This window comes from Mesoplodon densirostris, chromosome 3 (genome assembly GCF_025265405.1).
Source record: "Mesoplodon densirostris isolate mMesDen1 chromosome 3, mMesDen1 primary haplotype, whole genome shotgun sequence".
Taxonomy (NCBI): domain Eukaryota; kingdom Metazoa; phylum Chordata; class Mammalia; order Artiodactyla; family Ziphiidae; genus Mesoplodon; species Mesoplodon densirostris.
The window spans coordinates 134,413,998-134,427,128 of record NC_082663.1 but is presented as its reverse complement, the minus strand read 5'-3'; the positions used below and the strand labels follow the sequence as shown (position 1 = coordinate 134,427,128).

Sequence of the window (13,131 nt, the reverse complement as noted above, 5' to 3'; positions counted from 1 at the left end):
AGCGAATTCAGGATTTAGGCAAAGCTTACTCACACCTGCAAGCCAACTATTCGCTCCCTCCCCACCAATCTTAGTTTACCTCTTTAATTATCTGGGCCCCTTTTTTGTCACTGAATTCCAACTGAGCCAGAGCCTGGTCAATGGACATTCCTTGTATCTACAATTAAAGGGTAACAGACAAGAGAAAATAAACAAATTAGTTTACAAAGTCAGCATTCCCTTTTCAGTGAAAAGTAAAAGTCTTACATAATCCAAATAACTTCTAAAATTAGCTGACTAATTACATGTTTATTACATCTCAATAAAAGTGGGGGAAAACTTTTTTCATTAATAAAAATAGCTAACTAGGGGCTTCCCTGGTGGCGCAGTGGTTGAGAGTCCGCCTGCCGATGCAGGGGACATGGGTTCGTGCCCCGGTCCGGGAAGATCCCACATGCCGCGGAGCAGCTGGGCCCGTGAGCCATGGCCGCTGAGCCTGCGCATCCGGAGCCTGTGCTCCATCCGCAACGGGAGAGGCCACAACAGTGAGAGGCCCGCGTACCGCAAAAAAAAAAAAAAAAAAATAGCTAACTAAACGCAGGCAAAAGAGAAGAAAACAAGTTTGAGAAGGGATGCCACCACCCTCTGTAGGTCAAAATCAAACTTAAAATTTTTAACCACTAAACCTGGATTATAATGGTTTCAATAATAATAAGAGAGCAGACATGACAGAGAAAGATCACAGGTTGGCAAGGATCACAGTAGGCACTAAAGGCATCTCCTTCTCCTATAGAAGAAATGTATTACATGTGTATTTGCTGCTTTTGTCTTCTCTCATATATAAATTTCATTTTCAAGGTAAAAAACTTAAAAATGCAACAGTTTTGAAATAGGTTGAATCAACTTTTACAGATACGTAAGTTTACTTCCTGGATTCTCTAACTATAGCCAGGTTCTTGATGCCTTTCTTCTAAAGTATCTATGTATCCAACATGATTTAGTTTGTCAGGAGGTAAAAATTAAGCAAAATCACCAATCTCTGAACTATCACTTTTGGATTACCGACGAAATGTCTAAAAATGTAATTATATTCCTCACTTTTTGGAAAAAACAGGGCAAGTTTTTTTGCTTTTTTCAAATCCTGGGGTAAAATTTGTAGCTCCTTTCCCTATGTATTATATGGTAATAGTCATTTTAGCTTACCAATTTTGCCAAATACCACATCTTGTCTTTGCTGTACTTTATTTGTCTTCGACAATGGTAGATTTCCTTACAAACAGGAGAAAAAATTAAGCAAGTTTATCAAAATGACAGTAAAACACTGTTAATAAAGTTTTTACTTTCTATGCTTAATGAAAACGCTGCCATAAGAAATAAAAACATTATTAAGAATTTGGAAGTCTTCCCTGTGGCGCAGTGGTTAAGAATCCGCCTGCCAATGCAGGGGACACGGGTTCGAGCCCCGGTCCAGGAAGATCCCACATGCTGCGGAGCAACTAAGCCCGCGAGCCACAACTACTAAGCCCGTGTGCCACAACTACTGAAGCCCGTGCACCTAGAGCCTGTGCTCCACAACAAGAGAAGCCACTGCAATGAGAAGCCCACGCGCCTAGAGCCCATGCCCCGCAACAAGAGAAGCCACTGCAATGAGAAGCCTGCGCACTACATCAAAGAGTAGCCCCCGTTCACTGCAACTAGAGAAAGCCCATGTGCAGCAACGAAGACCCAAGGTAGCCAAAAATAAATAAATAAATTTATTTATTAAAAAAAAAAAAGAATTTGGAGACCCTTTTTCCCTATACAAAGTTATATTTTTCCAAATTCTCACTATGTTATAAAGATTACTAAGGGAAAAACAAACTGTAAAATGGCTAGTTTGTGACAAAATTTGCAACGCTTCTATACAGAGGAATAGTAAAAGACTTAAACTAAAGTATTTTGAAAACATTTAGCTGGCTAAAAGAACAAAAGAAAAGGTACAAAAAGGTTTCTTGTTAGTGAGGAGAACAATGGCAAAATGGATAAAGTAACTATTTTCATAAGAAAACCAATATTGTAAGTGTTCGTTCGGTCAAGAGCACAGGTTCTAGAATCTGACTACCTGGGTTTGAATCCCAGCTCTACCATTTACCAGCTACAGAACCCAAGCTACTTAACTTCTCTCTGCTTAAGTTTCTTTTTCTTTAAAATGAAGATAATAGTACCTAACACATAAAATTATAATAAGGATTAAATAAAGTTACCTATATAAAGTAAGTACTTTACAGTGTCTAGCACATGGTAAGATCTTAGTAAATGTTAGCTTTTATTATCTTGTATTTATAGTGGTAGGTATATCCTACTGAATTTTTTAATCAGTCATCCATTAAACAATTTATAGTTCACAAAGCACTTTTCAAGCCCATTATTCTATATGATCTAACTCTATGAGTTGGGAGAAAAAACATTTTATAAACCTTTTACAAAATGAAAATCAGAGAAATCAAGTGACTTGTCCAAGATAGCAAAGTTTGTAAGCTAGTGCCACCCAGGGAAGTATGTGACGGGCTTAATACAAAGTCTGGCAGGTGTATCTTTAAAGTTCCCCTCATGACTCTAAAACCCACATTCTTCCTACTATTATACCATAATGCCACTTAAAAAAAATTAGAGGGCCTCCCTGGTGGCGCAGTGGTTGAGAGTCCGCCTGCCGATGCAGGGGATACGGGTTCGTGCCCCGGTCTGGGAGGATCCCATATGCCGCGGAGCGGCTGGGCCCGTGAGCCATGGCCGCTGAGCCTGCTCCGCAACGGGAGAGGCCACAACAGTGAGAGGCCCGCGTACGGCAAAAAAAAAAAAAAAAAAAAAAAAAATTAGAAAACATTTTTCAAGGCAAATAAAAGCAGAGAAACCTCAAAACTTTCTAACATTCTGACTCCTACTAGAAGTTTACAAGTGCCTTAGGATTTACTCATTGCCCCATCTACTATTATTTAACTACATATTCCAAATGCTGAAGATCAGAATGAGATAGAATAGTAAATATTATCTGGCCTTCTTCTAAATAAGAGATAAAACTAATTTTTAAAATGTTTGCAGGTAGCGGATTGGAAAGCCTAAGGGACACTGCAAATAATGGCACAGTGTATCAACTATGTGGCTAGGTGAGCAAATTATTCCCTGTTAATAAGCAAGGTGTTTATAGACATCATTAATAATTTAGTCATAACAGGTATAACTGTCACACCAAAATCAATTTACCAAATACTATTTAAAATCAGAAAATGTTAAGGTATTTTCCAAAAGTCTTAATTTGTCCCAGAAAAGGATTACTACCTCAAACAAAATCTGTGCAAAATAGAGAATTAAATTAGGTTTCTCCAAAGTGCCTATATAAAATCTAACCAAATGTCTTCACACAGGCACTTATAGAAGTATATATGATGCAAAAGTTAATCAAAATAGTTTCAGTAAATTACAATATATAACAAATGAATTAATTGACACTGTTCTTCATTTGCTAGAGTTAGGTAGATGATCTACTGTTAACTATTTGAATTTTGCTATTTAGGATGTATCCTGAAGGGTGTTTAACATCCAAAAAGACTGGTACTTACAAAATACAAAATTTTGCTTTAGATTCTGGACCTGACAAATACTATTATGATTTCTTTATTTCCAGTTAAAGCCAAGTCCAAAGAGCTCAAGTAAGAAGTAAAGAAAGCTCATTAATTATAGAAAGTATATATATTTTTTAATTTTTACTTTATTTTTGGTTGCATTGGGTCTTTGTTGCTGTGCGTGGGCTTTCTCTAGTTGCGGCGAGAGGGGGCTACTCTTCGTTGTGGTATGCAGGCTTCTCACTGCGGTGGCTTCTCTTGTTGCAGAGCACAGGCTCTAGGCGTGCGGGCTCAGTAGTTGTGGCGCATTGGATTAGTTCCTCCACGGCATGGGGGATCTTCCCAGACCAGGGCTTGAACCCATCTCCCCTGCATTGGCAGGCGGATTCTTAACCACTGTGCCACCAGGGAAGTCCCTAGAAAATATTTTATTTATGATATTTGTACAAATGTGTAAATTTTTGTAAATTTTGGTTAATTACAAAATGGAGTCAATGCTTAATAGCACAGAGTCTATGACAAATCAAACTTTTAAGCTCTGATGGCATAATAAAATATGAAAGTTAACAACTCATTTGTTTAAGCTATTAAGATCTCTTTTTCTTCTTAGTTCCCAATCAGGTAGGAGGTCTTTAAATCAATAAATTAACTCCCCTAAATGAGAAAAAAAAAAAACATAAAACTGTGCTAATTCAGATTAATATCTAGATAGCAACTGAATTTTAATGAAATGCACGCTGTCAAGTTCATATAAAAACTAAGCAAGTGACATTACTTAGATTATATTGATTATCCAGTAGCCTTAAATCCCAAAGGACCTTAAAAGATGTTTGCTAAACTGAATGATTTATAATTAACACAGTAATTCTATTTCTAAAGTACTTATCACAGTTCATTTTCTTAAGGATTCAAATGTTCCCACCTTGTTTATGCTATTATTACTTACTTAAACTTTTTAACAGATGTGTATGTAACCCACAGAAAATTCATTAAGCTAGAAATTTGTCTTTTATTTCAGACTAGAGCAATGTCTAGCAATTTGGAGAGGGCAAAGGGATTCTGAGCAACTAAAGATAAGTTAAAGTCTGGAAGGAATAAGGTATCTCTGGAAGGAATCCAATGATTAAATTCAAACCTTAGGTTCAAAGGTTTGTAAACTACAAAAAAAATAAGGAAGAAAAACCTCACAACCAAGTGTGTCTATACTCAAGTATAAAACATTGGAAAATCATACATATGATTTAAATATTGGCCAATGGCTTAAGCCATTCTTGCCAACCCCTCATGCTCCATTATCAAGCCTCTTGAAATCAAAAATCAGTCGAAACATCTCAAGCTATTAGCTCAGTTTTAGAGTTAAGGTTCCTATCTAGGAGGTTAAGTCAAGGCAAATAAGTAAAACAAAGACAATCATTTTAACTACAAAAAAGATAAATCTAGAACATTTTCTGTACCAATTAAAGGATCAAGCAAATTCCTGTATAATTTTTTTCTTTTCTTAACATGGAATAATAAATCACTGCTAGCCACATAAGAGCAAGAGTGCTTTATCAAAATCAAGAGATTAGTTCTACCCACAAACTTACAGCTGGTCTCCGAGGTTCTCCAGGCAGTTGTGGAGGATAAACAATTTTATTCTTCTTCTCCCATTTTCGAGATATTTCAAGAGAAGCACTTGTGTGAATATGTGATTGAGGTAAAACGCTGTGAGATGAAAAAAGCCTGTAAAGCAACAGACATTTAGAATCTTTTCCAAAGCTTATCTATCTTCTGAACCACATCAGCTTCATTTTGATGGAAACTATTTAAGGATCACGAGTGGAGACATTCTAGACATATTTGTTAACAAAGAATTGAGATTACATAAAATACCACAAAGAGCTAGTAGTTTACTGAAGGCTAAGAAGAGTGAAAAGTCAGTAACTCATGTAAGTCAAACAATAAACAGATATTAACCCAAGATTTTAATTGAGGTATAGCTGGTGTACAACATTATGTAAGTTTCAGGTGTACAGCATAGCAAGTCACAGTTTTTAGAGGTTACATTCATTCACAGTTATTATAAAAGTTTGGCTATGTTCCCTGTGTTGTACAGTATATCCTTGGAGCTTATGTATTTTATACATAGTATAACCTCTTAACCTCCTACTCCTGTTTTGCCCCTCACCCCTTCCCTCTTCCCACTGGTAACCATCAGCTTGTTCTCTACATTTCTGTTTCTTTTTTGTTATATACACCAGTTTATTTTATACTTTAGATTCTACATATAAGTGATATCATACAGTATTTGTCTTTCTCCGTCTGACTTATTTCACTAAGCAGAATACCAACCCAAGTCCATCCACGATGTTGCAAATGGCAGAATTTCATTCCTTTCTATGGTGGTCAATGACTATTGATTCTCTACTGTAAGTCATCTCAGTCCTAAAATAGATTTAAAGACACAGAGGATCTCTGACATGATCTGTGGAATTCCTCAACTTTGTTGAATAATCAAGACAAATAACATCACTTTCTAATCCCTAAGAAATTAATGCATAAAGGTGGCTTCATTCGCCTCCTGATGTAAAGACACCACCCACCATCCATGAAGTAGTCTTTCTGCAAAAACAAACTCGAATTAATCAAGCCTCTAGATTCAATGCAGAAAATACAGAGACAGGGAAATCTGTTAAACAACACAAAGGGGATGCACTCAGCAAAATCCAAGCTGTACAAAACTCTACAAGACGAACAGCCCATTTTCTTCAACGAATAAATTACAAGGAGAAAAAAAAAGAGCTGAATAAAGAACCTACAGATTACGAGAATTAACAAAAAAGTCAGTTAATGGGTGGACTTTTAAAAAAAATTTTATTCAATGTATTTAAACTAAAAAACAAACAAAACAAACAAACAAAAAACCCCAATTCACCCATTTCTCTCACCCCCAACCCACTGCCTCTTGCAATCACCAATCTGTTCTCCGTACCTATGAGCCTGGTTTGGTTTTTGTTTTGTTTTGATTTTTAGATTCCACATATAAGAAATATCAAATGGTATTAGTGTTTCTCTGCCTGACTTATTTCACTTAACATAATACCCTCAAGGTCCATCCTTATTGTCACAAATGGCAAGATTTCATTCTTTTTTACGGCCGATTAATATTCCTCTGTGTTTGTGTGTATGGTGAGTGTGTGTGTGTTTATATATTTACATATATTTACAATTTCTTTAACTACTCACCCACTGATGGAAACTTAGGTTGTTTCCATACCTTGGCTATTGTAATGTAGCAATGGACATGAGTGTGCATATATCTCTCCAGATTAGTGTTTTTGTTCTTTTCAGAAGTGGAATTGCTAGATCACATGGTAGTTCATTTTTAGTTTTTTGAGGAACCTCCATACTGTTTTCCACAGTGGCTGCACCAATTTACATTCCCACCAACAGTGCACAACAGTCCCTTTTCTGAACATCCCTGCCAACACTTCTTATTTCCTATTTTTTTGATAATAGCCATTCTAACAGGTGTGAGGTGGTATCTCATTGTGGTCTGGATTTGCATTTCTCTGATGATTAATGATATGGAGTATCTTTTCATGTACCTATTGGTCAATGGCATGTCTTCATGGCAAAATAGCTGTTCAGATCTTCTCGTTTTTTAATTTGATTGTTTGGGGGTTTTTTTGCTATTTACTTGTATGACTTTGTTGTATATTTTGGACATTAGCCCTTTATCAGATATATGACTTACAATTATTTTCTCCCATTCAGTAGGCTGCCTTTTCATTTTGTTGATGGTTTCCTGTGCTATGCAGAAGATTTTTAGTTTAATTAGGTCCTATTTGTTTACTTTTGCTTTTGCTTTTGGTGTCAGATTCAAAAAATCATTGCCAAGACCTATGTCAAGGAGCTTACTGCCTGCTTTCTTCTAGGAGTTTTATGGTTTCAGGTCTTACATTCAAGTCTTTAACCTATTTTGAGTTAATTTTGGAGTATGGGGTAGGATAGGATCAAATTTCATTCTTTGGCATGTGCCTGTCCAATTTTCCAAATACCATCTGTTAAAGAGACTGCCCTTTCCCCAACGTGTATTCTTGCTCTACTGTCATAAGTTAATTGACAACATATGTGTGGGATTATTTCTGGGCTCTATATTCTGTTCCACTGATCTATGTGTCTGATTTTATACCAATATCATACTGTTCTAATTACTATACCTTTGTAATAATAGTTTGAAATCAGGTAGCATGATGCCTCCAGCTTTGTTTTTCTTTAAGATTGCTTTGGCTATTGAGGTCTTTGGAGGTTCCACACAAGTTTTAAGCCTGTTTGTTCAGGCTTCCCTGTTGGCACAGTGGTTATGAATCCGCCTGCCAATGCAGGGGACATGGGTTCAAGCCCTGGTCTGGTAAGATCCCACATGCTGCAGGGCAACTAAGCCTCTGTGCCACAACTACTGAGCCGGTGTGCAACAAATACTGAAGCCCATGCACCTAGAGCCTGTGCTCTGCAACAAGAGAAGCCACTGTAACGAGAAGCCCGTGCACTGCAATGAAGACCCAACGCAGCCAATAAATAAATAAATAAATAAAATTAAAAAAACACAAAACACTGTTCCATTTCTGTGAAAAATGCCATTGACATTTTCATAGGAATTGCACTGAATCTGTAGATTGCTTTGAGTGGTATGGTCATTTTAACAATACTAATTCTTCCAATCCATGAACACAAAATATCTTTGTATTTATTTCTATCTTCTTCAATTTCTTTCATTAATGTCTTGTAGTTTTTAATATACAAGTCTTTCATCTCCTTGGTTAAATGTATTCCTAGGTATTCTATTCTTTTTGATGCAACTGTAAATGGGTTATTTGATTAATTTACCTATCTGACAGTTCATTATTAGTATAAAGAAACAAAAGATTTTTGTTTGATTTTGTATCTCACAACTTTACTGAATTTGTTTATTAGTTTTAATAGTTTTTTGGAGTCTTTAGGGTTTTCTTATCATGTCATCTGTAAATAGTGATAGTTTTACTTCTTCCTTTCCAATCTGGATACCTTTTATCTCTTTTTCTTGTCTAATTTCTGCAGCTAGAACTTCCAATACCATGTTGAATAAAAGTGGCGAGAGTGTACATCGTCATCTTTGTTCCTGACCTTAGAGGAAACGTTTTCAGCCTTTCACCATTGAGTATGATGTTAGCTGTGGACTTGTCATATATGGCCTTTATTATGTTGAGGTATGTTCACTCAATACCTGCTTTGTTGAGAGTTTTTATCAAAAATGGATGTTGAATTTTGTCAAATGCTTTTCCTGCATGTCAATATTGAGACGATCATATGATTTTTATCCTTCATTGTGTTAACGTGGTGAATTGCACTGACTGGTTTGCAGATGTTGAACCATCCTTACATTTTTGGAATACAGCCCACTTGATCACGATGTATGATTCTTTTAATGTATTGGTGAATTCAGTTTGCTAAGAATTTGTTGAGGATTTTGCATACATGCTCATCAGGGATACTGCCTGTAACTTTTTGTGTGTGGCACCCTTGTCTGGTTTTGGTATCAGGAAAATGCTGGCCTCATAAAGTATGTTTGGAAGAATTCTACCCTCTTCTATCTTTGGGGAGAGTTTGAGAAAGACTGATTTTAATTCTTCTTTTAATGTTTGGTAGAATTCACCAGGGAAGCCATCTGGTCCTGGACTTTTGTTTGTTAGATGGCTTTTAATTATTCATTCAATCTCCTTGCTAGTGATCAGTCTGCTCAGATTTTCTATTTCATCATGATTCAGTCTTAGTAAGTTATATGTTTCTAGGAATTTCTCCATTTCTTCTAGGTTGTCCAATCTGTTGGCATATAATTATTCGTAGTAGTCTCTTAAGATCCTTTGTATTTCTGTGGTATCACTGTCACACTCCTCTTTCATTTCTGATTTTATTTATTAGAGTCCTCTCTCTGTTTTCTTGTTGAGTCTAGCTAAAGGTTTGTCAGGTTTGGGGTTTCTTTTCTTTTTTTAATCTTTTCAAAGAATCAGCTCTTAGTTTTATTGATCTTTTCTATTGTGTTTTTAGTCTCTAGTTCATTTATTTCTGCTCTAACCTTTGTTATTTCCTTCCTTCTACTAACCTTGGACTTCATTTCTTCTTCTAGTTCCTCAAGGTGTACAGTTAGGCTGTTTCTTCAGACTTTTCTTATTTCTTGAGGTAGACATTTATTGCTGTGAACTTCCCTCTTAGAACTGCTCTTGCTGCACTGCATAAATTCTGCTATGTTACATTTCCATTTTCATTTTCCTCAAGGTACTTTTTTATTTCTTCTTTGACCCACTGGTTATTCAGCAGCATACTGTTTAATCTCCTGAACTCACATCCTCCTACAGACACACTGAGTCTACAGCTACATGTGGAACAACTTCCTCTTTAAAAAAACTAAAGGCTAGCTGGGTAACAACTACGTATCAGGCAAACAAGAAGAAAATGACATAAAAGCAGGTAGGAAAGGTTGGCTCACAATCCTGTCATAAACCCCACCCCCAGTATGGCAACCCACACCTGGGAGGGAACTCAAAACCCAGAGCTTCTCCCTGAGAAACAAAGGGTTCAAACCCCACATCAGGAAATGCAACTTTTAAGACACGCACTTCAGATGAACCCCCAAAACACCTAATTTTGAAAACCAATTGAGCTCATGGCCTGAGACCCACAAGATGGAGACAATCAGAGAAACACCTCTTAAAGAGTCATGCTCAGAAACTCACCTGCCCCAATGCCCAGCTCAGGGGCAGCTGATTGCACCCATACATAAAGTAAAGGAGGCTCACCTGCTTACAGTAAAACCTCAGGCTAGGGGGACTTCCCTGGTGGCACAGTGGGTAAGACTCCACGCTCCCAATGCAGGGGGCCTGGGTTCAATACCTGGTCAGGGAACTAGACCACACATGTGTGCCACAACTAAGAGTTCACATGCCACAACTAAGGAACCCGTGCGCCACAACTAAGGAGCTGGCAAGCCACAACTAAGGAGCCCTGGAGCCGCAATTAAGGAGCCCAGCAGCCACAACTAAGGAGCCCACGTGCTGCAACAAGGAGCTAGTGAGCCACAACTAAGGAGCCCACAAGGAGCAACTAAAGAGCCCGCCTGCCACAGCTAAGACCCTGTGCAACCAAATAAATAAATAAATATTTTAAAAAAAGAAAAAAAAAACCTCAGCCTGGGGACTTCCCTGGCAGTCTAGTGGTTAGGACTCCACACTCTCACTGCTGAGGGCCCAGGTTCAATCCCTGGTCGGGGAGCTAAGATCCCACAAGCCATGTGGCACGGCCCAAAGCAAACAAACAAACAAAAAAACACCTCAGCCTGTGGATCAGGTATCCAATTTAACACACACATTTAGGAGCCTGCTGGAACACTCACTGTACGGGGATGGAGACTCGTGGACGCCATCTTTGCCCTCTCCCTTTGCCGTGTTCCCTGCATTGGCAGGCAGATTCTTAACCACTGCGCCACCAGGGAAGAAGTCCCTAGGCGGTAACTCTTTATTGCCTGGCTCTGGAGGTCAGGGGAGCTTGCGCTCCTGGTCACATGGGACTGTAATAATAGGTGTCACCCAGAAAAGAGTTCATAACCCTGTTTGACACCATGATTTTTATGACTGCTCCTAGGGGACACTTCTACATCGCCTGACTCTGGTGACCAGTAGGGCTTATGCTTGTGGGCCCCCTAGGACTGTAACCAACAGAGAAAGAGTTCCTAAACAGCTGCCATCCCCAGGGCACAGCAAGAGGCAATAGACCTTTGAGGTCTGTCTTTCTGTGAAGGAGGCCTATTAGCTAATCATCACGACTGTGGCCTGGGGGCAGGCTTCTAATTAAACAACATATGGAGGGACTGACTGTATAATCCTTTATACACGGCTGGTGCAGTATCTGCGGCTGACATCCAGAGGATGCCCATCACCTGTCCCTGATGGCCAAAGGGGCTTGTGTTCTGGGGTCTCATGGGACTGTGGCAATTAGGGAGGGATGGTTCTTGGCAGGCTACCATCCTCAGGAGACTGTGCAGACAGCAGACCAAGGCACACTCCCCATTCTTTCTGTGAAGGAGGCCACTCTGCCTGTCCAGGAGCTTTTGACTGAGTGGCAGGCCTCAAGTCTGGCACACATTTGGTGGCCTATGGAGCTGCTCTCAACAATGCAGGCTGTAGACACCATCTTGGTGCTCTTTCTCTGCCTTGCTCCAGCTCACCAGTATCTCCCAAAAAAGAAGCTTATACACTCATCTGGACAGTGTATCCTGATTTTTGCAACTGCTGCCCAGGGGACAGATCATGTGGCTCTGGGGGCCAGCAGGGCTTACATTTGTGGCCCCCCAGAACTGAATATATCTGCATACTTATAAAGCTGCTGCCTGAGGGTCTAGCTTCCAGTCCGACTGAATCTAAGTGCTGAAATCCTCCTCTTTGGGACACTGTCTATTCTTGGCACATCCTCAACTACTGGGAGCTACTAATAACATAACAGGATGCTTGGACAAGCACAAAAGTTTGAGAGATGACCAAAAGCTGGGGCAGGGTTGAATAAAAAGTTTTATCTCTTACATGAGGCCACTCCTTCAAGACTGGGAGAAGTGGTTGTTTCTTCTACTGTATAGAAACCAACACAGAGAGTCAAGCAAAATAAAGAAACAGAGGAATATGTTCCAATTCAGTTAACAAGATAAAACCTCAGAAAAATATCTTAATGAAACAGAGATAAGTAATTTACCTGATAAAGAGTTCAAAGTAATGGTCATAAAGATGCTCACCGAACTGGGAAGACAAATGGATGAACACAGCGAAATCTTCAACGAAGAGATGAAAAATATAAGAAAATACCAAACAGAAGTCACAGAGCTTAAGAATATAATAACTAAACTGAAAAATACACTAGAAGTGTTCAACAGCAGACTGGATAAAGCAGAAGAAAGAATCAGTCAACTTGAAAAAAAGGCAGTGGAGCTCACCCAAGCAGAGCAGCAAAAAGAAAAAGAATGAAAAAATTTGACTATAGCTTAAGAGACTTATGGGGCAATATCAAACAGACTAACATTTGCATTACAGGGCTTCCAGAAAGAGAAAGAAAAGGGCAGAAATCTTACTTGAAGAAATAATGGCTGGGGAATTCCCTTTTGGTCCAGTGGTTGGGACTCCGTGCTATCACTGCCAAGGGCCAGAGTTCGATCCCTGGTCAGGGAACTAAGATCCCGCATGGCCAAAATAAATAAATAAGTAAATAAATAAATTACTATCCCTCTGCTCTACCATTAAAACTCCTCTTAAGAATGGACTTGAGGACATGGGGTGGGAGGGGGAAGCTGGGGTGAAGTGAGAGTAGCATGGACATATATACACTACCAAATGTAAAATAGTTAGCTAGTGGGAAGCAGCAGCAAAGCACAGGGAGATCAGCTCAGTGCTTTGCAATGACCTAGAGGGGTGGGATAGGGAGGATGGGAGGGAGGCTCAAGAGGGAGGGGATATGGGGACATATGTATGCATATGGCTGATTCACTTTGATGTAC

The 13,131-nt window shown here is 38.9% G+C and overlaps 1 protein-coding gene across 3 annotated transcripts in view; it reads right to left on the bottom strand.

The window, feature by feature from the left end:
- The window catches only part of MRPL22 (mitochondrial ribosomal protein L22), a 44,289-nt gene that overhangs the window by 15,166 nt on the left and 15,992 nt on the right, over positions 1-13,131 (bottom strand). The window contains exons 3-6 of one of the 3 annotated variants that reach the window (XM_060093718.1): positions 5,910-6,002; positions 5,165-5,300; positions 1,183-1,248; positions 80-157 (exon numbers count right to left, since the gene is read on the bottom strand). In XM_060093718.1, coding sequence (XP_059949701.1) covers positions 80-157; positions 1,183-1,203 — 99 coding nt within the window. In that variant the 5' untranslated portion in view covers positions 1,204-1,248; positions 5,165-5,300; positions 5,910-6,002. The remainder of the gene's footprint in view (positions 1-79; positions 158-1,182; positions 1,249-5,164; positions 5,301-5,909; positions 6,003-13,131) is intronic. The other 2 variants (XM_060093717.1, XM_060093716.1) reach the window with 2 other exon arrangements.